Source organism: Poecilia reticulata, chromosome 18 (assembly GCF_904066995.2).
Source record: "Poecilia reticulata chromosome 18, P_reticulata-male-v2, whole genome shotgun sequence".
NCBI lineage: Eukaryota > Metazoa > Chordata > Actinopteri > Cyprinodontiformes > Poeciliidae > Poecilia > Poecilia reticulata.
The window spans coordinates 6,227,336-6,254,398 of NC_088847.1; the positions used below are offsets into that span (position 1 = coordinate 6,227,336).

A 27,063-nucleotide genomic window follows, 5' to 3' on the forward strand; every position below is an offset into this window, starting at 1 on the left:
CTCCCTGTTTCTCCCCTTGACTGTGCCTCTCTGTCTGTCTGCCCCTTAGCCCTCGCTCATTTCCCATCATTCCCACCTACTGTCTCCTGTCCTTCTCCTCTGTCGCTCCCATTCTCGTTCCCTCTGTTATGCCCCTTCCTGTCGCCCCCCCCCTCTGCCCCCCTAAGCCTTTTTACTTTATCTCCCACTCCTCTCTCGGTGCCCCTCACATGCACAGATGGACTCTGAAGCTGCCCTCCCTCCTTAAGGGAATTTGATCCCTGGAACTATTTGATATGGCTCTGTACTGTAGTTATCTAATCATTCTGCTTTTTGTGCGGCCGCGGCAGCACAGCTGGTTTCCACGCACTCATTACGGCGAGTTCGAGGGCTTACAAGGTTACAAGGCCCCCCGTGTTAGGCCATACGAGGCGGGAAGGGGGTGGGGGGGGGGGGGGGGGGGATAAAAAACTCAATTGGTGCACTTTAAATTTAAAGTCCAGTTTTAATTCAGAACAGAAAAGTACAAAAAAAAAAAAAGGACAACCATAACGTAGGCGAAACATGCATTTCTAACATTCCACTTTGCTTTAAAAAAAAACCAAAAAACAATGTAAACATCTGGCAGAGTTCATCATACACCAAAAGCGAGAAGGAAAAATAAAGTTTCTTTACAATGACACCGTTCACAACAGTGAGACAATGTATGCTGCAGTATAAATGAATGATGGTGTTTATTACATCGCTTCCAATATAATGCAATGTACCAAACAGCTGAAGGCTGCGAAGTGTGCCGACTTCTTCAAGCCAACAAATTAGATATTGATTCAAAAATGGCTCAATAGCCATTTGCAACTTTTCAATACGGATGCAGATATGAAACGTGAAACCGGCCACAAACTGCGGCAGCGGGCTGCTTCTCCTGCATCCTGTAAGTCTGTACCTTATAAACATGACTTTTATTTTTTTAAATGCACATGTTTTTAATTACACTGTATCTGTTTGAAATAGCTACATTTTTGCAAGCCGTATGCATCTCTCTTTCTGCGTAATTTCCATATCCGAGTGTGTAAATAGCAGTGTAACAAATAGCTATTAATAGGTTTACAGCAAGTGTTGCAGAATCGAGGAGGAAGTGGAAGTTATTTTTATCCCTCGCTATGCTAGTTTTGAGGTCTCTTAAAGAAACGGTTTGACATCTTGGGGATATGTTGTTGTTTTTCCCCTTGTGCTATGAAAAGATACCAGTTGCATGTTTTTGTTGAAAAAATAATTTTTTTTTAGAGAAGATGGCGACCACAAAAACCAGAAGCAGTTATTAGCTCAGCGTCTAGTCAATTCAAATATGAATAGACAAAACTGCACTCTGTGGCTGTTTAGCGTGTTTGTTTCCAATGTTAGCATCAAATCTGCATTAGCCACCTCGATGTGGTTTGTCCATACAGACAGCTCTTAACAAGGCAGTAAGTAATGTTATTCGTAAAAAAAAGACAACCACATATGAACTGAAAATGTAACTTGAATTGTTCAATAATAAGCGCTTCGCAAAATTTAGGAAAATTTGAAGTCGTTTCCAAGTCGCAAGGTTAAAAAAAAGTGGAGCTGAGCAATGATTTTGTAACAGTACAAACATTGACCTAACAGAAACAAAGCTATACAACGGAGGCTGAGAAATAACAATTCTGTTACTCCATGAAGCTCAACATATTTATGTTCAGGTGTGGTACTTTTAAAGTGAAGTACTAAAGCACATTTGGCTAACATAAGCTAGCTAACGTAGTGCTATTCCTGCTGCTGGTTGTTTCGGTCATCTAGCACTTTAAATGATAGCATTTTTTCTGGTGTCTTTGCCCCAGAATCTTCTGGAAGAAACATATAAAACACAGGTTGGTTCTTTGATATGTTCAGATAAATTACATTAAATTTCAGTCCAGTCAAAATCATTCTAAATTAGTCAAAAACACTTTCCGTAAGGGAAATGGAATGGCACATAGAAATAAAACAGTATCTTGAACATCAATGGCTTCTGTCAAAAGAACATAAAAATGTGCTTGAAATCGGAAAGGTGAATAGATGTCCAGATAAGGTCACAGTTTGAAATCTAAATGTGATTGAAAGAGGGGATTGAGGTCACTAAAACAAGTTAAAGCCTGACATTCAGACTGTTTGCTTAGGCTAAATTTGGACAGAACATATGAGATCCAGAAGTTACATTTTCACCAACAACTAGCCTGTCCAACAGCAGCTACGTCTTTGTGCTAAGTGCTTTTGGACAACTTTATCTCCACGTCTCAGATCTCTCTTAAGCACTTCAAGGTCAATTCGTGACTTTGGTAAGCACATATTTCCACTGGAGCTTCACAAAGAAATTCCACTCAGCAATTCTGGAAATTAATATTGCAAAAAAAAAAAAATTGTATATATATATATATATATATATATATATATATATATATATATATATATATATATATATATATATATGAGTTACAAAGAAGGAAAGAGTAATAGTGCTGTGGAATGAACGCTAGGCTTAATTAATTGAGTAATTTGAATGTTTTTCATCTTTCTCTGAGAAGCTGCTCTGACGGAAAGACATGACAGGACTATGAATTTTTTACACGTTTCAGACAGCGAAGGACAAGCTTGTTGCTGTAAGACACACCATTAGAGATTTTTAGCACATTATGTCCTTTCGCTTTGCTAGGTGGTTGGCCGAGAAGCCGTGTTCGTTTCATGTATTTCAGACCTTGACAAAACGATGATGTTGCCCCGGTTTATAAAATCAAGGTCTGTGGTGGTGAGAAGGGTGTTTTATTTCTCACACTGGTTGTTAGCTTTGTATCCAGTCCCTTTTGAATGTTTTCACACCCCTTAAACTTGTCCACATTTTGTCATGTTGGCACTACAAACCTCAGTGTACTTTATTGGGATTTCATGCGTCACACCAACATAAATCAGCAAACGTTGAGAAGTTGAAAGGGGAAAAAGAAGACATGGTTTTAAAATTCTTTTACCTACAAAAATGTTTGCAGTGTGACATGAATTTCTATTCAGGCCCCTTTACTACTTCAAAACAAAATCCAGTACAAGCTTTTCCCTCCCGATGTAAAAAGTGAGGGACACTTGTGAAGTTAAAGAATACAGTTTACTCATCCCAAACTTTGAACATCTTTATGGATTTTCCACTTCACAACAACGCACTATTTTATGTCAGTTGTATGGACGTGAAATAAAATACTCTTTAGTTGACAAAATGTGGAAAGGTTAAAAGAGCTCAAAACCTTCTTTCAAGGAACTGAGGGAAAAGTAAAAAGCTAATTTTTTACTCATGCAACTCAAGTTTCTCTTTTGAGTTTTTTGGTGCCATTCAGCGTATTTTTTCATCCCCAGTATGCAGAGACAGCAGCGCCGAAACGTGGTTATCTTTAGTTATCAGTGTTTCCTGCCTCAATGCAAAGACAAACTCACTGCTTCCTTCAACCTCCAAAATTTGCTGTATGGACATGATTCATTCAAACGTCAAGAAAGACATGAGAAAGGGGGGGGGGGGGGGGGGACCCAACCCAAAATTCATACACAAAGCTGAAAATTTTACACATCTTTCTTCAAACATAATACTGTCATAAATGTGCTATATTGCTCCTTAAAAAAAAAAGATCAGATGTCGTTCATGTCTACTAGCCTAAAGAATGAAACTCGTAAACAGAGAATAAAGCAAACGTAATGATCCACTTTCCTCCATTTTATGGAGAGTGCAGACAGTTTGTGGAAGAGCAAAACTAGTCAAAAATGTTTAAAACACAAGTAAACATTGCACTGACACCCATTCATACCTTTGGCATACAGAATATGGCATCTAACAACAAAAGCAGTAAAATTCAGTTTCAGTACACTGAAGGAGATTCTTCAGCGCAGGCACCAAGACGTTGATGGTAAACAGTGCTGAGAAAAAGTATTTGCCCCTTTACAGCTAATCTTTTGTTCTTGCTTCTTACTTCAATGTTTCAGATCATCAAACATGTTTGTACCCATTAATAAAGATAACCCCATCTAATTACACAAAAAAGTGTTTAAGAAAAAAACAGCCATCCTGTTTTTTGATTTTAAATAGTTTTAAATCAAAAATAGTTAAAATAGTTTAGGTAAATAGGAGGTAAAATAGTTTTGATTTTGTCACATTAGATGATCCAAAACTTTTTTTTGTATCATCCAGAGCTGGACTTGCAGATGTGCTTCATAAATTGTGTTTCTATCAAAGTTTTCCAGAGTGCATTTTGAAGTATTGCATACTTTAGAAGTAGAAAAGGTTGATGGAAACAGCAAAATTTGCAGTAGTGTTCTCGATTTTGCAAAAAAAAAAAAAAACTAAGTTATTTCGCTTGCTTGTGTTGGTGTTTGGCTGTCAAAATAAAGGGCAGATGGCAGCACATTTTCCTAATAAGTTACAATGTAGCAAACTTGTACCTCGCTTGACCAATTAGCTGTTTCGGCTGTCGGTTCGTGTTAGAATGTTCTTTCTCTATGTCTCCTTACAGGTGGCAACATCGCCAGTAAGAGTTGACATGACAGAACAACTACAACTCAATAACTACGCATTCCTGAAAACCTCTCTCCATTTTTATGAGATGTGCGGTTCATGCTGGCTTACAACCTCTACTGCCTTACTATTAGTTATGTGTAACCTGATCATCTGACGACATTAAGCTGTACGTAGCCTGGTTGATTTGTTCCAAGCCAGTAGATGAATGCACAACTAATTTGCATTTTCTTCTTTTTTGCAACATTTAAAAGGTTTCCTCAAAAATGTGTGACACTTGGACAGAAAGGGTTAATTTATGTGCTACTATTAGCACATAATGTAACGTGACAAACCCCTTTTGGAACAAACGTCCAGAAAACCACAAAACTGCCAAAACACTGAGTTCCTTTAAATGAAGGCTAAAAACACTGTTGTTTATGTTTTTTGACAAAATGTAATATTTATTGCTTGTTTTATAATCGATTATGTCTTAACAGCCTGAACTGCCTTGTTGCTGAAATGTGCTCTGAAAAGTCAACTTGACTTGTTTGATCTGAAATATTGAAGTGCGATCCAAAAGAAAAAACTGTAAGGGGGGGCGAAAAGTTTTCAGCACCATTACTTACACTTCAAGAACGACTAAATACCGTTATTACTTTAGTTTCTTAGTACTGTTCATAAAAAGCCATATAATTTGCTTACACACTCCCAACAGTTTTGAAACTGCAACCCACTTCTCTCCTTCATCATCTGTACGTGTTCAGATGTGAGCTCGCCTCATTTAGTCACTGTACCAGGCTCTAAGCTGGGCAATGTGTGTGTGTGTGTGTGCGTGTGTGTGTGTGTGTGTATGAGAGGGAGCTGGAGGGGGGTGGGGGGGAGCATGTGAATGTGAACAGTGCTCCACTGTCTGATAACAATAAGAGTGACTGCATGTGTCGGGGGGGACATTGTGTGTGTCTGTGTGAGTGCGCTTGTTACCTCATTTACATAGATCCAATCCCACCTAACCCGAACCACACACACACACACACAAATAAAGCACAAGGCAGATAAAATAAAAAATAAAAAAAAAGCGTACAGTCTCCATTCAGCGTTATGAGGGTGATAAAGTACATAATACATCCTAAATCTGCAATCCCACGCCACATTTACACCCAGCATATTACTTCCTGTTTAGTATCAGATGCCGGAGCATGTGATGTGTACAGTCGGCCAGTCAGTGGTTCAGACCAAGTGGTTTGGCCTAGTGGGGAGTTGCGGGGCAGACAATGGCCGCACTGTGCAAGCTTGAAGTGCCGTCGGTGTCGATGACTCTGCCAGCAGCTGAGACTGGCAGACCCAAAATGGCGGAGCGCCGGAGAGCCACCCTTCCTCCCCCCCTCCACCCCCACCGGCGCTTGTCATGGTTTAAAACAGGGAAGGTGGGGGGCAGGCGAGGTTTTGATCCTGTTTGGATGCGGAGTGGTGCAGCTGCGCCTGATCCCCCCACCCCCACCCCCCGGCGTCGTTTGCACTCTCGCAGGAGGTTGAAGGGCACGAGAGAAGTTCGGATGGAAGTCGGTGAAGTCCAGTTTTGAGTCGAGTCAGAGATGACGGGAGCCACGAAGAGTCCCGAGTGGAGTTTCTGCTTCTTAAAAAGCAAAAAAGAAAGGACTGTCACTGCAACTATTTCAGTGGGAAGGAAGGAAACTTGCAATTTGGTGAGGGTGATATGGACTTAGATCATGAAAAAAGAAAACAATTTTGCAATTGCGGTGTTTCTAATCTAATCTATTAAATAAGAAATGAAATTAAAATCATGCATAAATAAGTTTGTTCACACAGTAAGTCATTAAAAATCATGGCAACAAGAGATGTAAAAAGTTACATGAGATATTCAAAATTCAGCCATGGTGCTGTCGCTCATCTGTCAGCCGTCAGGGGAGAAGTCAGTGTCTTATTCAGGGGCTGGAGCAACAAGCTCCTTATATTTGGGAGTGGCTACATACTCGGCACTTTCAGGAATTTGTAGTCAGCGATTTTACAGAAGAGCTTTGGATTCAACACATCTGATATGAACTGTTCGATGCTATGAGAGCTGTGGTGTCTGAACAAATGAAAAACAAGCCATCATCCTCCCACTACTTTCTGCTCGTCTTCTTCGTTGTAGAAGACGAGCAGAAACATCCAGCTGGTGATCACATGACTCGTGTGACGCAAAAAAAAACGTGTTTCTGTCACACTTTAAGTGGGAAAACCACCTCCTCCAAGCGCAAAAACTTTTCATCGAAAAACATGTTTTCCCAAATTGGTGTGTTTCCATTAAGAAAATTCAATTTCGTAATTAAAATTTGTGCAATTATATAGTCAATGGAAACACAACTAATGACGGCATGGCACAACATTCATAGTGCCTAAAATACTGTTGTTGAAAACTATTTCCATTTGAAAAGGGCCTTTTGAGGACGTCATTTACTTAGTGCTTTATATCACTAATCTGTACACAGCACCTGTATTTAGTCATATTTTAAAATTTTCTGATATGTATAGATGTTCCTGTGAAACTAAAAGTGTAGAAGATAGCAAAAATAACATTTCTGATAATGTCAGTTTTGTATTTTTCCCTACCATCAATAACTGAAATTTATTGTGGCAGCAACAATAAATTTGAAATTAAAAATGTATTGTTGCTGCCACAATAAATGTTTTTAACGATTTTTAATTTTAACGATTTTTTAACGTTAAAAATGTTAACGATAAATGATAAACGATACAGTAAATGCCCAACACTGCTCGTAATATCCCCAAAGTGAGCAACATGAGCAGCGCAATAAAGAGAAAAAGAGCAACAGAGGGAGAGGAAGAGACCTGCCCATAAAACTCACTCTTGTTCAGATGACAGTCACACAGCTGTGGAGGGAGAATGACTCTGTGGGCAGAGAGAGAGAGAGAGAGAGAGAGAAAAAATAGTCACATTTTAGATTCTCGCACCAAAGGCGTCTTCAACCTGTTGTCGAATGTGCGCACGCCGCTGCCTGCATGTTTGCCCTTATCCGTTCTGTCCGTCTGTCCGTCAATCTGTTCCCGGCGCAGTCTGTTTGCCAATCTGTCATATTCTGTTTGCTGGATAAGGAGATCGGGGGGGGTCTGTGTATGTGTGTGTGTGTGTGTGTGTGTGTGTGTGTGTGTGTGTGTGTGTGTGTGTGTGTGTGTGTGTGGATGTGGATATGTTTAAACAGTAAAAATGCATCCGATTCTGGGTTGGCACATTTGTTTGCTCACAGCTAAAGACGAGTGTCGTGTTTCAGCTTCGCAAACATATGGAAGGTGAATTTAGGGTTTGAGGACGAACGCCTTTTTATTAAAAAAAACAACAACTCAAACTGTAGTAATAATCTCTTTAAAAAGTCATAATGAGGGACATTTTCACCTAAACACTCAAATAGTCTTTGATATCGTGATGTAACTAGCACTATTTTCATGTTTCTTTTTACACTGTAAAACATAATGCACTCCTACAAAAACTTCCTACAAGCCAAGTGCCACCTAAAAAAAAAAGGAGGTTTATTATTTGATAAATACATGTTGGGAGTTTTGAGTAATGTCTACACATAAAACCAGCTCTCATTCACCTCAGTGAGGCCTGCGGTTTTTGTGTGTAAACTCCGTGCCCACCTGTGAATAGCTTGTTGATCCGGAGCTTGACCTGGGGTCCCTCCCAGACGCCGGGGATCCCCCCTCCTTCTGGCTGCCCACAGAGGACGAGTCTGAGCAGCTACTGTGGACTGAAGCAGAGGGGTGGGGGGTCCAATCAAAACAGAGCCGCAAAATATAGAACACGTTCAGCACAAAAATACACGTTTTCCATGGAGAAAACCCCCTCTCAATGAATCATCTCATACAGTCATTTGGGGGGGTGGGGGGTTCAAGAGAAGGGGGTGTCATTATGCTTATTATTTTTATTTATTCTTGAAGAGTAAGCATAGAGGAAGACAACAGGGTTAGAAAGGATTTTCTCCCCCCACCCCCTTCATCTGTATCGGTGAACACCAGTGTCTGTCCCTGAGGACATTTCATGGCCTGAAATCTGCTCAACAAGACACCTGGTGGGCAGAACGTGCATTACACTGAGGTGTAATTGGGGAATCACTTTCAGACAGTTCTCTTCAGAGATGAGATGGATCTTTTAAAAGAAAAAAACACCAAAAAAACAGAAGACCTGTAACAGCTAAACTCTGCGGCAGCATTTTGCAGAGCATGCTAGCCTTCTTTTCCCCCCTCAACGCTCATGAATGCACTCCCTAACTCCCTGTATTTAAGAGACAGATATACGAGTGTGCTCCAGCTGTTGTGAATATGTCCCTATCTATTTATATCACGTCTCTTGCCTCTGTTCCTTTCAGAAATCGTTGGTTACTTTGAATTTGCTCAGCTGCCAAAGGCCAACAATGTGTTTTTCTGCAAAATCGACAAAGATGCAATCGAATCCCCGCAAAAAAAGCTACTCTGAAAGTAGATAAGTCAGATAGTTTAGTGTGCATATTACAATGTTTCATTTTTTGAATGCTGCATAACTAAAAGGAACAGCGTGTCCCTCAGAGAAGACTTTAGTTTCGAGACCTCCGAAGAGGTGCGCTGACTAAACAGATAGAACTGCAAATGAAGGGGGGAAGACGTCTTCTCGGTGTATCGCCCACAGTGATTTCATCAACCATATTAACTTTTACAGGAGGATAATACGTTTTCTGTTAAGAGATTGATCTGCTGCTCCGAGCGGCTCAAAAACAAAGAAATTCAATTAATGTGTCCGAAAAGCTCGTTTTTTTCGATTACGGCGGGATGTTACGGCCCACTGTTACAGGCACAATCAAACAAGAGGTGCCGGCGAAACATTACGCAATGTATGCTCCAACGCTCTCTCTTTGTGAAAGTGCATTCCAGGCAGAAACTCTTGAACTCCATTAGTTACTTGCAATGGTGTGCATGTCACTTGCACTTTTTCCAAGTATTGTCGTGTTAAAACCCCAATACAATTCCAATAAATTAGGTGTAATTTATTGGGAGTTTATGTGACAGAAATTTGAGAAGAAAAGGAATTTGTATTAAGCTCCAGGAGTCTTTGGGTTTGGACTATAACTTGATCATACTTTAAGAGTGTGCATTCACACCTGACCTATTTAGTCCGCTTTAATCAAACCAGACTAGATAGTCTGGTTTGTTTGAGGAAGTGTGAATGCGTAATCAAACTCTGATGTGGACCGAAGTCTCGGTTCGGTTGAAGTGAACTCTGGCGCAGTTTGAATGCATATGTGAACTCCAAGCGGACCGGAGACCGCTCCAAAAGCAGGAAGAGGACTATGGCGCAGGGTATTCTGGGTAAATATAACCTAAACAAACACGAGAGTATAGTGCCAGCGGGATCTTGTACCAAGGACAAAAGAGAAATCCTTCAATCGCTAAAATCGCCACTCCATTTTTGTGAAGAAGGATTTCAGTGTCGTTTCCTTCAGTGGTTCTTGGTTCAGTGACACCAAGAACCAGACGAGACGAGGGGAGGAACGGGTTTTTTCCACAAAGTGCAGTGTGAAAGCGAACCGCAGCAGCTGAAAATGTCGCTATTATGGACTCCAGTCAGGCAGAGTCTACCGGACTATCAGGTGTGAAAACACCCTTAACATAAACCAGTGCATGGTAGCTCTGCTTTTATGTTTAGGCTCATTGACCAGCAGGAAGGAGAAACTCTGCCAGAGTAAAAGGATTTGAATACAAAGGAAATTTGGAACAAATTATTCATGGAAAATGCAGGTAGAAAAATGTTCTTAATAGAGCTCTTCCAAACTATTCGACAGGCAGTCCTGAAAGGAAAGGAAGCTGAAATACCGAGGCGCTAATGCTACCGGCTGGTGTTGGCAAGGCAGCCAATCAAAGAAAGCCATTCGTTTTCCTTTGTGCTGATTGGACTGTACCCCCAAAAACAGAGATAAGGAAGGCAGTAGAGTGGTAGGGCGAAGATGGTTTTCACCGTACATCTTAATGCACTTTGAGGTATATTTGGTGTTTGAACGAATAAAAAAGTGAGTTTTAAGTGTTTCATGACATCATTTACCTTCCTGTTCACCATAACTTGCCGCTTCATGTTGATCACATAAAATCCCAACAAAATAAATTGAAGTTTGTGGTTTGAAGGTGAAAAAGTGTTGGCGGTGTAGACACTGTGCTCCTACCTCTGTCGCTGAGACTGCAGATGGAGTCCAGCTCTGATCCCGGAGTTCCTGTAGCGTCCAGCAGAAGCTTACTGGAAACTCCCATGCACAGCGACTCCTTCAGACACAGCTCTGAGGGAAACAGTCAAGAATATTCCGAAAAATCACTTCCGTGAGCATTTCCAGGAATCTTTTCTCCCCTACGAATAGCTACGCATTGTCATCCAAATCACGGTTAAAAATCTCAGGAACATCCCATGTTCTGGTTTCACTGCTTGCATTTGTTTGTTTAGAACAATACGTTGTTTCTAGGGAAGATTACCATTTGAACAGAATTAATCTCTTCTTATAAGGAGCTTCTGAGCACCATCTTGCAGGGAGATACTGAAATCTAAGCCAAGAGCAGGAAGCGATGCTCGAACACATGATATGGAGCAGCTCGATGTGTTTAGAAAGCTGAGCATAATCAAAGGGGGGGAAATGTCAAACTGAAACCATTGTTTTGGTTTCCATATGTTTTCTACTTCTAGGAAATGCTAGTAATACTGTTCCACATTTTGAAACAAAGAACATATTTGCATCTTAAAGTTTTTTGGGTTTTTTTATTCACTCAGCACATTTACATTTTCTAACAGTTTCCTTTTGGTCAGTGACTCTATTTAGCTTCACCACATCCAAAATCCACGGTTCTGTCACATATGGTGTGTCATCCAAGTTTTACATCCCCCACTGTATTTGACATTCAATGTTGTCTTTTTTTTTTTTTTGCTGTAGTTCCAACTATTTTATTCTTCAAATGTAAATACTTTTTAAGATTTTATACTTTTGCAATAATGCTAAAGAAGCTCAAAAAGCAAGACAATAGGCCTTGATTTGAAGAAAAATGTTGTGTTTTTGAAGTGTTACTTCAAGTTGCAACAACATTCTATTTTTTTGAAGTGGAAACTTATGATTTATCAAACAGGGCAGTTTCACATGGGGCTTGATTGATGTCACATGTAAGTATATCAGAAAATGTTGTTATCTGCAAGGAAGCAAATACTCTTTCCCTAAATATCAAAGGACCCGTACTGCAGTAGCAGGCTAGTGTCCTTGTTCTTTAGCATATTGAGTGGTGGACATGGCTAACAACATGGCTAATAACTATGTGGTCAACCAATCGCAATTATAGCAAGGAGTAAAAACACCATAGGCCTACCTTAGTATAGGCCAATCATAGCATTTTGAAAGTTGATGTGAAAATGCTAAAATATTAAGACATTTATTCCCGTATTTTAACACTAACAAACAAACAAACAAGTCCAACAACAGTTTGGACTTGTTTGTTTGACTTCACTACTTTCAGTGTATGACAGACTTGTAACAATGGAATTTGGTGATTGATGCGTTTGGCACTGAAGTTTATAGTGTACCTGTATTGTTTATGGCGTGCGTCCACAGCAGATGGGCTATGTCATGAGCCCAGGACTCCCTTCCTGCTCTATCCTGGGCCTGAAGGGTGATACAGTCTCTGGTCCTGGGTGCCTGTCGGACCCAGACTTCAAACTTCACTCCTTCATCGCCGACATTCTGAGTTAGACCCATTTCACTCATCTGTCGCAAGAAGAAGAAGAAAAAGATGAAATCGTATCTGAATTATCGATCCAAACTTTGCCATTTAAAGAAAATAGCCTCTAGCTTCTGACCTTGATGCTGTGCTTGTAGTTGTAGATGGTGCGACCTGGACTCGGGCTCTTCTGCTTGGTGAAGATGACGGCGTGCTGGTAGAGGAAGACATTCCTGACACCCGCCCGCTTCCTCCGAGGTCCCCCGCACACGGTGAGCTCACCCTGCCTCACCAGGTCACCGCGTTCTGCCACTGAGATCTGAAAACAGGAAAACACATTAGCCTCAGGGCTTATATAAATATATTTTTAAAGAAATCTTAAACTATAAATGATGGTTGGTCTCTAGAGGGACGGTATAACCTCTGTTCTCCTGAATTGCTATCAAAGACATTTGGGTTTAAAATTCCAATGAGACAAACTTTGAAAACCTCCAAAGACACATCTTAAACACCTCAGTTTCCTCCTTTAGGTAATGTGGATTCAGTCTGAGCTTGCTTCGGATGACAAATTTTCTCACTGACCTCTAATCCTTTTAACTTCTTGCATACAAAATCTCATTCCTTTGGTTATAATCAATCCATCAAGGCCAAAGGTGAGAGTCGCAATGTACGCAGACCGGTAACATGGGAGTTTTGCCTTTCAGCAAAGATCCCATGTTTTCTGTCTCCATGACAGAATACAAGACACTAGGTCCCAACTAATCTAACCATCACTGGTGAGCAAGGCACTTCAATGAACCCCCAACCCTTGACTCAGTAAACCTTGAAGGAAACTTTCCATGCAACTTTCTCTGGCTTCCCAGTGAAGGAACTTTAAAACTTCAGGACAGTAAGACTGTAAACTGTTTGAGACCCAAACTTTGTAAAACTACCTCTATACCAGAAACTAATAACTTTCCCAATAGGGTTTTACATGTCTTTCTGGAGATTTTTCAGCAGAGCATCACATTTTGAAGAGCCAATTTTGCTGCTCTAGACAGAATTAGATGCCACAAATCAGGACAAGTCCAATCTGCGACAAACAATAAGGTCTGCAGAGGATCATCAGGGCTGGCCTTCCCTCCATCCAGGACTTGTACAAGTCCAAGGTCAGGAAAAGGAGACCTCTGCAGGCCCCACACATCCTGGACACAAAATGTTTACCTGCAGGTTGGCACTACAGAGTGCTATTTTGCAAAACCAAAACACCTTAGAGACAGTTTCTACCCCCAGGACGTCTCTCTGACAACCAGAGTAGTCAACTTCTCTTCTGTGAACCAATACATCTGCACTGACAGCAATCCCATATTGATCATTTTATCCTTTATTTTATTTCTCCTAAAAGTGATCTATTTATACTTAACATCTGTACACACTGAGCACTTGAAACTAAAGTCAAATTTCTTGTTTGTGCACACGATCTAGGCCAATAAAGCTGATTCTGATTCTGTCAAAAGTCTTTTTATTCTCCTGCCAAACCAGGCCCCTTGTACCCAGTGCCACTCCAGCTACCAGTTTCCTATTTGGTTGTTCAAAAAAAAAAAAAGAAAAAACAACATTTCATCTGTAAAGATTGATAGGCCTTGTTCACAGTCCAATAATGAAAAAGACAAAGCAGTATTATTATTATTTCTCTGCTTTCTATAGAGGCAAACGCTGCCTTCGCACAAGCGCTTTTTCTTATCTGTTGGATCTTTTCTCTAATTGGCCAAATGAGTCATGTCTTTTCGTGAGACATGTGACTTCATTGTTCGCTTCAATTACAGGGGCTGAGACTTTTTTTTTGGCGCTGTTGAGACTCATAACAAAAGGCAGACAGACACTCGTGAAAGTCAGAAATTGCATAGCACTCCTACAGGAGGAGATACCAGGCGCAAACAAACGGCGAAGAGCGACTGGAACGTTTCGTCCGCCGAAGCGGATTAAAGAGCTACGGCGATTTACTGACATGCAGCTTTATTTTTACAACTCTAGATAGGTGAGGTGTGTGTGTAGGGGGGGAGGGTCATCATATAAGTGAGGCTTCACATACATCATGAGCACCCACACACACGCCCACTGAAAAACACCTGCACTTGTAATCACTTTTTACCTGGAGAGCTGTCAATGTGAAGAGGCTCCAGTGGAAGTGTTTGTGCACTTCTAATCTCTCCCCTCATATATAAATTGTGTTTGCTTGTGTGTGTGTCTGTGTGTGTGTGGGAGTCCAACGCTTGTCGTGACTGCCTCTGAACGATGCCGCCGCGTTGGACTAACAATGTGAAGGTCAAGAGGAGATGTTTTTGTCAAAGAATTTCTTCTAAAGCCTAAATATGTTCAGAAAAATCCACAATAACTGCACAAGCTGCAAACATTTCCACGGTCTGAACAGGAAAGCAACATCTTTCTTCTTGTTTTATTTTTTCTTTCCCTCAGCTTGTATGTGTCAAAAGGTGGGCGAGTATTTTCTGTAAGATAAGATCAGCAAAGGTTTCAAAAGATTCTAGAATATTTACTTGGCTATTTTCACCAGAAAAACCACAGGTCATTTTAAACAGCAGTTTTCAGATCTAGAAACAATCTAAACTTTAGTTTCAGTAGTTTTTTTGCTACTGCCTTGGAAAAAGTATTGAATATTTACAGGTTATTTATTATGTTACAACCACAAATTTCAATGTATTTTGTCCTGGGATTTTATGTGAGTATAGACAGAACACATTACAGTGAACCCTCCATCTATTCTCATCCGATACCAAGTACATGCAGGGCAAGTATGACCGATATCAATACAGATAGTTTTTTGTTAAGTTTGATATGTCAATAAACTTCAGAGCTTTTGGTTGTTTTTGTAGTTTTTCTTTTGAATTACTTTGTCAAATCTTGGGAGAGAATCTGGAAAAAGTTTATATGTGTCTCCAAAATACTAATAACATGATAAACAGGAACGACAGAAACACAAAGAAATTCTTTGCATTTTTTCCCAGAAAAAACTAAAAAAATATATAATTTGAGAGCAAAACAAAAAATCTTTCCTGAGGTGAAGTTGAGTTGAAATTACTAGATGGAATCAGACTAGTGTCGATTGATCGATACTGATATCGACTTGGTATTGATAATATGGATATTTTTGGATCGATCTGCCCACCCGTATGGAACAGTATTTGCAGATTTTTCTGTGAATCCAAATTATTTTCAGAAAACCAGTTTGTTCCCAGATTTGTTTGCAGAGTATATCTAAAATATTTGAAAGAAAGTGTAACTTGGGAAGCTGAAATATTAGCTGGAACACTACTTGACAAGCTATTGGCTGACATTTGTAAAGCAGCCAATCCAGGAGTGCTTTTATCTGTCCTTGGTGCTGATTGGCTGTACACCCAGGAACAGAAATAAGGAATATGCAATATGTAATAATGCATATTAAGTATTGCTAATGTGTTTGAAGTTTTAAAATTGGCGTTCTTATAGGCGGTCTCAAATATTTACGGATTTCAAGTTTTTCTTTGTAAAAATAGTGAACCAATATCGGTTTCCTTCCAAATGTCCAGTTATGTGGTTCTTTGTGTCACATAAAAATGTTGACACAATATGATGCAGTTCTTAGTTGTAATGTGATACTATTTTGAAGTTAGGGTATGCATGCTTATTTTTAAAACAATATTTAAACATTGTGAACTAATGCCTACTTGAATCTCTATTAATTGCTGAATGAAAATGGATAAAAACTGAAGTGAAAAGATTCCCCTCCCTTCCCCCCAGCCTGACCTCATCAAAATTATTTAGGTTTTTCCCATCTAAGAAAAGAAAGTGGGACTTGACAGTTGCAGACTGTGATAAAATGTGGGACAGGCGCTCTCACCGGACAGCCGACGATGAGGTCACTGGCCCTGAGGTCCTCGCCGTGCCGCTGGGCGTGTCTCAGGACGGAGAGGGCGGAGTCTGAGGCCAGATTTAAACCCCCCAGCTCCTCCAGGGCCTCGCAGTACTGCTCCAGCCTCTGAATGGGAGCCTGCAGGCAGTAAGGGAAAGACAGAGGGGAGACGGGGGACGCCTGGGGGAGTTTGGACTTTGGATGGGGGTTGGGAGGGGGGGGGGGGTGACAAGAGCAGAAATGTAGAAACATGAATAAATGCCACCTCTAACTCTGCTTTGGGTTCACATCAGAAAAACTGTCTAATGTGTGGGTGTCACTCTCTAAGACCAACTCAAAAAACTGCTGCGGATCAGACATCTCTCCGTGGCAACCGTATCCGCTGACACAGTGAAATGTCTGAAGCTGCCCAACAGAAACTCCTCAGGGACTTTTCAAGGAACGATTTAAAGAGTTTGAGTTGTAGCCTAAAACTTTCCCAGAGGTCAGTCTGATTGGCAAACACTCAAAAATGCAATTCATGAAGGTCCAATCATGCAAATCGTAGAACTTAAAGGGGTAGTTTATTATTTCTGAAGCTAGTTTCTGCTGGAAGGTAAGAAGCAGTTCATGTTTTCTCTGTATTGGGTAACATAATGGGGTCTTCATTTAGTAAAAGTAGCTCGGTCTGGAGGATAATGTTACCAGCCTCTAAGACAGTGGTGTCCAAACTTTTTACTATTATGCTAAATGCAGGAACAGCAGGAGTTAAATCCTTTGAGAACCTGGAAGCCCCTTAATTTTCTCTGGAGTATTAAGCTAAAAGCTACTCAGTTAATAATTTGTAGTCAACTCTAAGCTTATAAAACATCATAGCAGCTTATGGCAACACTATTTTATAAACCTATAGAAATTAAACTATTTTGAAGTAGACATGCTAACTCTCAGCTAAACTTAGGGTTAAGTTAGTTTGCACTTCATCACCAATGGTGTTTCAATTTTGTTTTTGTTTTTTTCATTATTTTATGATTTTTAAAAAAAATTACTTTACGGTTTGGTTAATTGAAATAAATCAACATGTTCAGTGTGGAAATCCATAGACATCAATGTAAATATCTGTTTGGTACAAAATGTGTGGTGATATAAAGTTTATTTTTAAAGAGTATTTGAATGAGTTGTGACAAAATGTTTGAAACAGGGGAAATCAACTTTGCTCTGATTAGCTAAAGTTAGCTCGATGCTCTAGTAAGGTGTCCTTTTTATTTCTCCAAACCTAAAATGAAAGACATTAGGAAGTGAGTTTATTTTTTAAGTTTCTAACATCAAGCCTCCTACTAGATATAAACTGATAGTATAATAATGGGGCTGTATGGACATTCGTGTTGCCATGACAAATTCAACTAAGTTGAAAAAAGCTTAACTTTTTTTTTTTCTGGATGCTATATTATGTTTAGAATGCAGAATATTAAAAATACAAAAAAAAAACAATAAACGATTTTTGGATTTTGCAGTTTTCAGCTAAAGCTATTCAAAAAGAACTAGTCTTGGAGTTTAATTTGGAAATCCCTTTTCATCCTGAACCTCCCACAACAACAACAAAAAAAAACCATGAACAAGTTGAAAGCCTTGCTGCTCCTGTTTTCACTCCCATTAAATGATCACCATCAGCCAGCATGCCGTTCCACAGCCATTACCATAACCATAAACCTGCCCATTCCCATTATCTACCATGTGTTCAAGCTGCTGTAACAGAGGCAGGTTGTGCCATCACGAGCGCACGCTGCCACCTGCTGGTGGTCGGCCTCACTTTCCAGGACTCCCTTCGAGATCTCCGGCGCTTTGATCTCTTCGTGTAAAGTCTTGGTGGTAATCTCATCATGCTGTTGATGGATTAGTTTTAGCTAATTGTAGCTTGGATGCTCAAATTACTTTCTCTATAATCTGCCTTTAATTGGCTTTTCCGGTCTTATATTGAACGTATAATTAGCATCACTGTATACAGCTTAATTGCTGCCACTGACATATAAAGCTACTTTGATTGGTTTGTGCTTGAGCACAAAAAATACTTGGACTGATATTCTTGTTTTGTTTTTTTTTTTATTTTATTCTGAAAACATGTTTTAGTTCATTTTTGGCCCAAAGTTGTTCCATTTTCTTTAGCTTAAATTATGATTTTTTTTTTTTTAAATTTATGAGTTGACTGTATGTTGGGGGGCGGGGAGGCACTGGAGCAAATTATGAATGTCTTGATAATAAATCTATGTGAGTAGAACCTGCCTTTTGTATTCAAATGTTGAAATGACCAGGAAACAATTGTTGGTTCTTACCTTAAAGAAGTCAGCTGCCTGTGTGACCAGAGGAGAATCCATTTCTGGTTTAGAGCGGATGTAGTGGGAATACTGGAGAAATTCCTCCCGCTTTGGAAGCATGGAGGAGAGGGGGAAATAAAACATTACAGTGTGTTTTTATGTTAGCTGTCATTTAAATAAGCACAAAGTAAAATATAAAGTTTAAATTGAATAATATACCGTTTGTTATTTGAATTTAATTTACATTTTTATTGATGTTTTGCAGAACCATTTCAGATGGAATGGTGAGTACTTAAAGACAACTCAACTGAAATTAATCTCTGATATAAAGCTCACATTTTGTTGCTAAATCGAGGGGCTTTCTGTATTTTTAAGATTTCTGGACCACTTGTGTTTACATCAACTTGATTGTCATAAATATTTAGATGAGGCAGACTTCAGATGGGCCTTTATTTTATTTAGTGAAAATACAATTTAAAAAAAGAGGTTTGAACCATGTTTTGTGTAAAATTTGCTCTGTATGTAAAAAAAAACAAAAAAAAAAAACAGTCCTAATAAATTATGTTAATTTGAACCTCACAAGCTTTTCCGGCAGGGTTGCTTTAACAACGTTTTTGTGTATGTGTGGTTTCGGGAACTGACGGTCTGACAGACAACACCCTCATTTCCTCGCTGTCCAACCATGACATTTGCCGCACCCCCCTGACCGTCATGCTAAGGCTGCTGGAGGGTTTAACGTCTTTTTGTTTTTACAATATAAGCTTCATAAGGGTGTGGGTTTTTTCAATATGGCCATTAAAAAAAAAAAAAAAAAAAGCTTTAATTATCCTTTTACCAAAGCTTGTGAATTTCTAATAGCTAGACTTTGAAACATAGATAGTGGCAGTAAGGTCACTTGCTGTACCTTCCCAGCAGATATTGGGACTTACATATTTGCTGAAGCAGTCCTGTTGCAACAAACTCTGCACAAGAGCGCCCTCCATGGCAGGGAGCAGGTCCCGCGAGTGAAAGGCAGTGAGGCTGCCCCAGTTGGGGAAGAGCGTGTCTCCCTTCCCCCTGATGGAGGCCGGGGTGTCGGAGAGCTCCAGCAGGGGCAGGTAGGTCTCTTCAACTCCCTTCAGGACGGCGACGTACTGCCGCTCCGAGCTCAGCATCCTGCACCAGAGCAGGTACAGTTTACTGCGGGACAAATGGGGGGGAAAAGCGATGGGAACAAGAATCGGTTAATGCGAATGAGAAAGTAAATAGTTTTTTTTTTCAAATGAGAAACAAACATGAAAGAAAAAGCAGAGATATTGGAGGGAAGCCGTAGCAGCAGGCAGTGGATGGAGATCAAAGAGACGATGATGAAAAAATGATCACAGATTGCACGCTGATTGATCCCCCCCCAAAATGATGCATGCATTTTCTTTTTCATCTCAGCCCCGCTTAATCTAATTTATTCAGTGGGTTGGACTTGGGAATTTTAGGCCAAGCGTGCACTCAGCTAAACTTCCACATCCTCAAAGACAATTTATAGGAAAATGAGAGTAAAATCCAACGCACCTCTGTGCAGTTGACCCGGTCCTGTCTGTCCCCATGTCCCTCTCCGTTCTTCCGAGCAGGACATGTTGCCGCGGCGACCCTGTGTGATCCACAACTTCTTTGCTGCTGACCTCTACACCTCGGATCAGCACACCACCTCCAACTCCACCTGCTACTCCGACGCCCCACCCGGGAATAGCTGCCGCCATGCTGGTGGCGATGACGGGGTCCGCCATGTTCTTTCGCCCCAGCCAAGACATGGGTGAGGAGCGGCTTGCCCCGCCGACGGGGGACTCCGGCTTGGGGGTGGCGGTGCCTTTGCGGGGGGCCAGGAGAGCCTGGAGGTCAAAGCTGGGGTGGCGCTTTCTGGGAGGCTTGGGAGGGAGCGGGGCCTCTGGGGGCTGGAAGATCATTTACATGGAAATTTGTTAACAGCTATTATTATTGGTACCCCTTGAATTTTTCCACTTCTGGTCACATTACAACAGCAAAGATGCAATCTAGTGGTATTCCATGTGATAGAAGGAGATAATGTGATGTATAGTGATGTAAATGTAAATGAGCAGCCTTTGCTAACAATCCCAGGTTGCTCCTCAGTTTTGATTGAGAGTTCTTTTGAAACGTTGATGCCTGTTGTCTCAGATATCTGGTTTCCTGAGCGCCAACATTTATAAATGGCCATATCTTCTTCATTTCTTTTTTTGACTTTAAACAAAGTCAAAATTGACTTTGTTTAAAGTCGATAATCCAGACTTTTAGAATCTGTTCCTGAACAGTTTTAGGGAAGAATTCTTTTTAAACTTTAAGAGAAGTTGTCTTTGAAATTTGGTCTCCTGAGTGCTGATGTTCAAATAGCCATATCTGCCTCATTTCTTTTTAGATTTCCATGTGTTAGTCAAAATTGGAAAGCTTAGAATCTACATTTTCAGAATGTGTAAATAACCTGAAGAGACTTGACCTTGATTGCACCCAATCACGTATATATCTGAAAAGTGTGGCCTGCATTTCTTTCTCATGCAGATCAGGGAGCAACCTGTGGAGTCTTTAGTTAAGAAGAAAGGTGTTGAACTCATAGGAAGTCCCATTTGCTGGTTGCTAAAAGTCCTGTAGGGGGCAGTAAACACATGAAAAATGTGTTCTGGTCAGATGAACCCAGAATGGAATGTTTTGGTCTTTATGTAAAGTGTTGTGGGAGGTGGGAAAGTAACACTGCACATCGCCACTGACACGTCTCCACTAAGAATCATTGTTGGTGGCAGCATTATGGTGTGGGGGCCTCTTCTTCAGTCGGGATGAGCATAGGGAGAAGGATGGAACTAAATCTTAAGAGAAAACCTGCGAAACCCCAGTCTCGAAAACCTGAGACTGGGCTGAAGGTTCACCTATTGCTGCTCTAGAAGCCATTTACTCCTCAAGGGAGTGAATACTAATGCTCAGTTTTTTTAGATTTTCATGAAATAAATGTTGATGATCAAGTATCATTTGGTTTGAACAACAGTTATGCAATGATGTGTGCTGGTCTGTCACATGAGCACTGCAAAAACATGAAATCACGCCACGTATGTTTTATCCAGTTTCTAGTCCAAATATCTTGGTACACTTAAGAAGAAGACAGAACAGATATGATGTAATGAGGACAAACAGAAACCAACTCACACTTTTCTTCCCAGGATTCAGAAGGTTCTGCAGGAACTTCCCTCCACCGGCTCCTCCCGCTCCACCTCCATTCCCCGCTGACCCGTCCCTTCGGTTCCCTTTGTCCTCTCCTATCTTCAGCGTGGAGCATGTCTGAGGCCTGAACAGCGACGCCAGGGACCCCCAGGACTGCAGGCCCCCATCCCCTCCTCCGAGCCCCCAGTCGCCCTCCCCGTCGGGCCCCACCAGGTCCCAGAAGGTGCTGCTGGATGGCGTCTTGGCCTTCCCCTGGCCGTGGCTCTGTGTCCGCTCGGAGTGGAGGAAACGAGGTTTGACCTGCGCCACGGTCCGCTGGTAGCGCTCCACTGTCTGGGTCCAGAGGTCCAGGAGGGCCCCGCCTCCCAGCTCCATGGCTAAGGACCGTGCGTCCTGGAAGCGAGACGGGGGGATCGGAGGAAGGGACGCCAGCGGGCAGGTGGAAGAGGAGGCGGTGGGGGAGGAAGGGGTGGAGGAGACCGCATCGCACCACTGGGTCGCCTGAATACAAGGAAGTACAGTTCAGTTAAATTAAATCCAGTTTCATTGTTTAAGTAGCAGCCAGGTCTGAAACCTGGGAGTAGTGACCTGAACCTTCAAAGTCATATAAAGTCGGTTACAAAGTCGACCTTCCATCACCTGAAGAACATTTCCAGGATTAGAGGACTAATGTCTCAACAAGATCTAGAGAAACTCATCCATGTGTTTATCTTAAGTCACATTGATTTCTAGAACAGTGTCTTCACAGGTCTGTCCAGTAAATCAAACAGCTGCAGCTGATCCAAAATGCCGCTGCTCGTGTTCTCACTAAAACCCAGAAGATGGAGCACATAACACCAGTTTTAAAGTCCCTGTAGCTCAGAGAATAAGCTTTAAAATACTGCTGTTAGTTTATAAATCACTGAACGGATAAGCACCACAATACATTAAAGATCTGCTGTTGTTGTATCAACCTTCCAGACCCCTCAGGTTCTGGTTCTGGTTCTGCTCTGCATCCCCAGAACCAGAACCAGAACCAAAACCAGAACCAAACATGGAGAAGCAGCATTCAGCTTCTACGCACCACAAATCTGGAACAAACTTCCAGAAAACTGCAAAACAACTGAAACACTGAGTGCCTTTAAATCTAGACTAGAGTTGATTTTGAACCATAACAAATGAAACATTGACCAAGACATTTGATGTGTCTGATTTTGGTGATGGCACTCATCAAAATGTAATGTTTATCAATTGCTGACTGTATGGTGTTTTCTTTGAAACTTTGTAATTGTTAAAACTGGAATGATTGATTGAAAGCAGAGTTAGAAAGGGGAAGACATTGATGCCTCAGCGTCGCCCTGCGCCGTGTTACCTCTGTCAGTGTGGACAGCAGCCTCTGGGTGTTGTCCAGAGTGGTCCAGCAGTCGGACAGACAGTGGGACATGTCTCTCAGCTTCTCCCTCACTGGGGGGAGACGGATCTGGATGTCGCTGAGGCCGGCCCAGTTCAGCTCGCACCAGCCCTCCAGATCGCTGAGCACCGACAGAGTGTCGCTGTGCAGCTCCTGAAGGAGGACGAGATATTGAGTTCAGTTCAGTTCAATTCTACATTGATAACAGGTTCTTTATGATTCATTTGATCATTTTTCAAACCCTTTTCAAAGACTGGTTATTTTGTTAGACACAAATCAGTCAAAACATTATGACCATTGTTAGAATTAAATGGGTGGATGGACGTCCTTAGACGTCTGCTTTTGGGCTGTTAGCAATAAATCCCATAAAGCCTTGTGGCTTGTGGCATCTCTGTGGATTAAATTTTCCACAGACAGACACCCTCAGATCAGCAGACTGGATCTAATTCCCACTATGAGCTCTTATGACGTCTGATGATTTTTGATTACATTTCCTTTTTTTGCGTGAAACTGCTGCCGTTGCACTAATAAAAGTGCGTTTTTGTGAGTCACTCACGTTGGCCGTTTCTCTGAACGTTCTGAACTTCTGCTGCTTCAGCGACAGCCTGCTGAGAGACAGAGGAGGGTCCTTGTATTCCTCCAGCTGGGACTGCACTTGCTCAATCTCCTTGTCACACTGTGGGTCAAAGGTCGACAGAGACAGGAAGGGAAGGTTAGTGGTGGAGGGGGCATGAGTTACTACGCAACATGAAGTCACAGAAGAAGACGGCAGAAGAGAGGGAATGAAGACGAGGAAATCTGAGGCTGTTGCTACTGGTGTTTTGTCTGGCTGTGATGTGGACAGGAAGTGAGAAAAAAAACGTGAGAAGAAGAAGTGAGTCTAGGAGTTTCCACCAAGTCCATTTTGAGCACGAAAAAGGGAAGTAACAACAAGGATGAACAGTAGTACAAACCCCCTGTAAGTAGATGTAAAAAATTGAGGACAAAAGTTTTCCTATCCTGATCATTGCCTATATGCAGTTCCTCTAAATTCTCATCTCCCTTCATTGCTCAGTCTGAAGATTTCTCCCATTGGCTTGGATCCCTCCGGTAGAATTTACGCCGGTCCAATCATTGAACAGAAGAAGTTGTGACATTGATTTTCTGTGCTGTTTTAGAATTTTAGACTACCTGCCTGTAGTTTTAGCAATGGCAGCGGAGGAAGTCATACATTCACTTCCTCCGCTGCCATACTTCCAAATATTGAAGAAACATTTGTTGGCTCTGCATTTCTTTCTTTGCACAGGGGGATGGTTATTTACAGTGCAGGCAATTTCCTATTACTGAGAGACATTACATATGTCATGGCAAAAAATTAGCGATTGGGCCAAACGTTAGCGATTGGTCCAAATGTTAGTGACTAGGCCAAATTTTAGGGATTGGATCAAACTTAAGCAATTAGGTAAAGTTTAAAACCTTAACAGATTTCATGCCTCCAGCTATCAATTGTTTGTTGAGGGCTCAGACCCTCTGTACGAAGCAAAGCACAGAACTAGAGGCTGGATTTTACCAGGCTAACGTTAACCTTTCAAATGATTGTTTTTTTATAAATCGTTAAAAAAAAAAAAAACGTTAAATAAGTAAAACCTCATACACCTTTTCCAGTTTGTCCACCATTCCTGCCAGTCGTCCCAGTGCTTCCAGGTCACGACCTCGCCGGTTGGAAACCTGGACGAGCCGATGGAGGGCATCGTCCACGCCGTCGTAGAGTTGCGAAGTAGCATTGAGAGCAGCCCTGTAGAGGACCAGAATGTTTCTGTTTTTCATTCAAAAAATTACGGTTATTTCCATCTGGTTTGTATTTCTCACAACTTTTCTGAATTTACCAGAGAGTGGTGTTTAAACCCAACTTAGCTCAACCAAACAATATTTCTAACAGGAGCCATTCATGTCATTTAAGACCAAACGAGTCACAGAGGTGGCCCAATTACAGCGGTTGTATGTCATGACTTTGCTGTAATCAAAAAAGTCTTGTTGTTTTGTCTAATTATCAGCCTGATTAAAAATCTTAACCCTGAGTGGAGCATTTTAACAAAGAAAGCAAACTGCAGCAGGTAGGAATATTTTGCTTCTGTGACAAAAAAACCCCCCAACATGACACATTCAGGCAACTGTTTTAGACCCGATGACTGAACAACATGTTTCATCTTCTGTATCCACAACAAACTAGAAGACTGTTTGCTTTGATGTGAATATAGATTTGTTTCCCCTGACTGCTCTTTTTGTGAAACCTAAATGTTTCAAATTTTCATTCAGACATTAATACCAGACCAGGACATCTTGAGAAAACGAACATAAAAAAGTTTTTAATTGATTATTTGATCTTTTAGAGAGAAAAAACTATTTGAACCAACTATCTGAGTCTTTGCCATCACTGTGGAGGCATGTCAGCCCGCTCTTCCTAGCAGAATTGTTTTTGTTTTTTACCACATCTGAGAGCTTTGTTTGTTTAAGGTCACACCACAACATCTCAATTGGATTTAAGTCTAGACTTTGACTAGGCAATTCCAAAACCTGAATTAGGCCTGTTTTTGACTAAAGGAGTCAAACTTGTGGTTAAGCACATAATTCTTGATTTTACAGTAGAGGGTAAATACCTCTTCAGGTTGGTTTTGATAACTTTATTCGTTTTTCTTGTTTTAAAAATCTAAAATATTTAGGTTTCAAAAGAGAAGAAACATATAAGAGGAAACAGTTTTTTACATTCCTGCAGTCGTACTAATGGCATATACAACCAGTTTCAGTTTGAAGTAGTTCCCTATAAACTCTTGCTATATGAACGGTACGTGGGGGTAGGGTGTGTTGCGGCTGAACCACTAACTACTTTCAGAATGTCGTAGGAGGATGCATCATCAGCTGAGTGGCAATGCCAACACTAACAAACAAAGCTCAGTTTGTTATCTGCCTGGTTTTCAATGCGTAGTCTGTAATGATATATGGTCAAAGACTTGACAAGATGTAAAGATAGCCAAAAAAACCGGGTGCCATGTCTGATAAGAGGGACAAAAACCTGCAGTACATACCCAAAACAAAAAGGCCAGATGTTCTATTGGCACAAAAGTAAATTATGTGCCTCAAGTAAAAGTATTCACACCCTAGTCATGAAGCAACTAAAACGTTCAGCGGGTTTTATGGGTTTTATGGGATTATGGGATTATGTCATATATATATATATATATATATATATATATATTATGGGATTAATTTTATGGGAATATGTCATAATCCCATAAAACCCGCTGAACGTTTTAGAGAACATCCATCTGAACTACAGATGAATGTGTGAACATTTCAGTATTAGTTTAATTCCACTTCACTATTTTTTCATACTTTGTCTTCAGTCTATCACACAAAATTCCAATGAAACAGTAAAATTTGTGGGTGTCGCATAACAAAAATGATTTAATATGAAGCTCCAGGTGAACTCAGGTGTGTGGTACCTGCAGTCAGGTGACCACTGCGCCAGTCCGGATGAACAGTTAGTCAGTCCTGCTAACCAGGCTCCGCCCCTCTGCTGCAGTTCAGTTAAGCGTTGGTCAGCCAGCACACTCGCCATGAGCTGCCTGTGTTTGTCAATGCTCTGAGGGACAGCCTGGACGAGATCATTGTTTCAACATTTTCAGACCTCTTTCCGACAAACGAGACAAAGCATGTGATGATGTAGTAACCGCAGTCAACCTTGATGTCATTCGGCATCTCCTCCGTCTCCAAGGACTGCAGGGCTTCTCCAAGCAGAGAGAGGGCGCTCTCACAACGCTCTGTCAGTTTCTCCAACCTCTGTTGGGGGGCAGATGAGTAAAGCAAATGTGAAGGTTTGGTTGAAGCTTTCCTTTTCCTGCCTTTAGCTAGCCTTCTGCATTTTTGTGATCATTGGCTTCACATAAACTGGAGGAATGAAAACTACAAACAATGTTTTTGGGGAAACTATCCCACCAGATTTAATCAAGAATGTACGGAAATAAATTATAAGATTCTGACTTTAACGCGAAATTTTTGATACTGTGCCAATCTACATCAAAATCCAAATAAAACA

The 27,063-nt window shown here is 41.0% G+C and overlaps 1 protein-coding gene across 3 annotated transcripts in view; it reads right to left on the reverse strand.

Moving 5' to 3' along the window:
• Positions 1-464: 464 nt before the first annotated feature.
• The window catches only part of arhgef40 (Rho guanine nucleotide exchange factor (GEF) 40), a 47,644-nt gene continuing 21,045 nt past the window's right edge, over positions 465-27,063 (reverse strand). For 2 of the 3 annotated variants that reach the window (XM_008422585.2, XM_008422583.3), the window contains exons 12-27: positions 26,709-26,807; positions 26,471-26,622; positions 24,627-24,765; positions 23,548-23,667; positions 22,953-23,144; positions 21,587-22,102; positions 19,952-20,331; positions 19,336-19,585; positions 18,425-18,514; positions 16,107-16,313; positions 12,372-12,551; positions 12,099-12,279; positions 10,708-10,818; positions 8,159-8,268; positions 7,369-7,412; positions 465-6,134 (exon numbers count right to left, since the gene is read on the reverse strand). In XM_008422585.2, coding sequence (XP_008420807.1) covers positions 7,386-7,412; positions 8,159-8,268; positions 10,708-10,818; positions 12,099-12,279; positions 12,372-12,551; positions 16,107-16,313; positions 18,425-18,514; positions 19,336-19,585; positions 19,952-20,331; positions 21,587-22,102; positions 22,953-23,144; positions 23,548-23,667; positions 24,627-24,765; positions 26,471-26,622; positions 26,709-26,807 — 2,754 coding nt within the window. In that variant the 3' untranslated portion in view covers positions 465-6,134; positions 7,369-7,385. The remainder of the gene's footprint in view (positions 6,135-7,368; positions 7,413-8,158; positions 8,269-10,707; positions 10,819-12,098; positions 12,280-12,371; positions 12,552-16,106; positions 16,314-18,424; positions 18,515-19,335; positions 19,586-19,951; positions 20,332-21,586; positions 22,103-22,952; positions 23,145-23,547; positions 23,668-24,626; positions 24,766-26,470; positions 26,623-26,708; positions 26,808-27,063) is intronic. The other variant, XM_008422584.3, reaches the window with a different exon arrangement.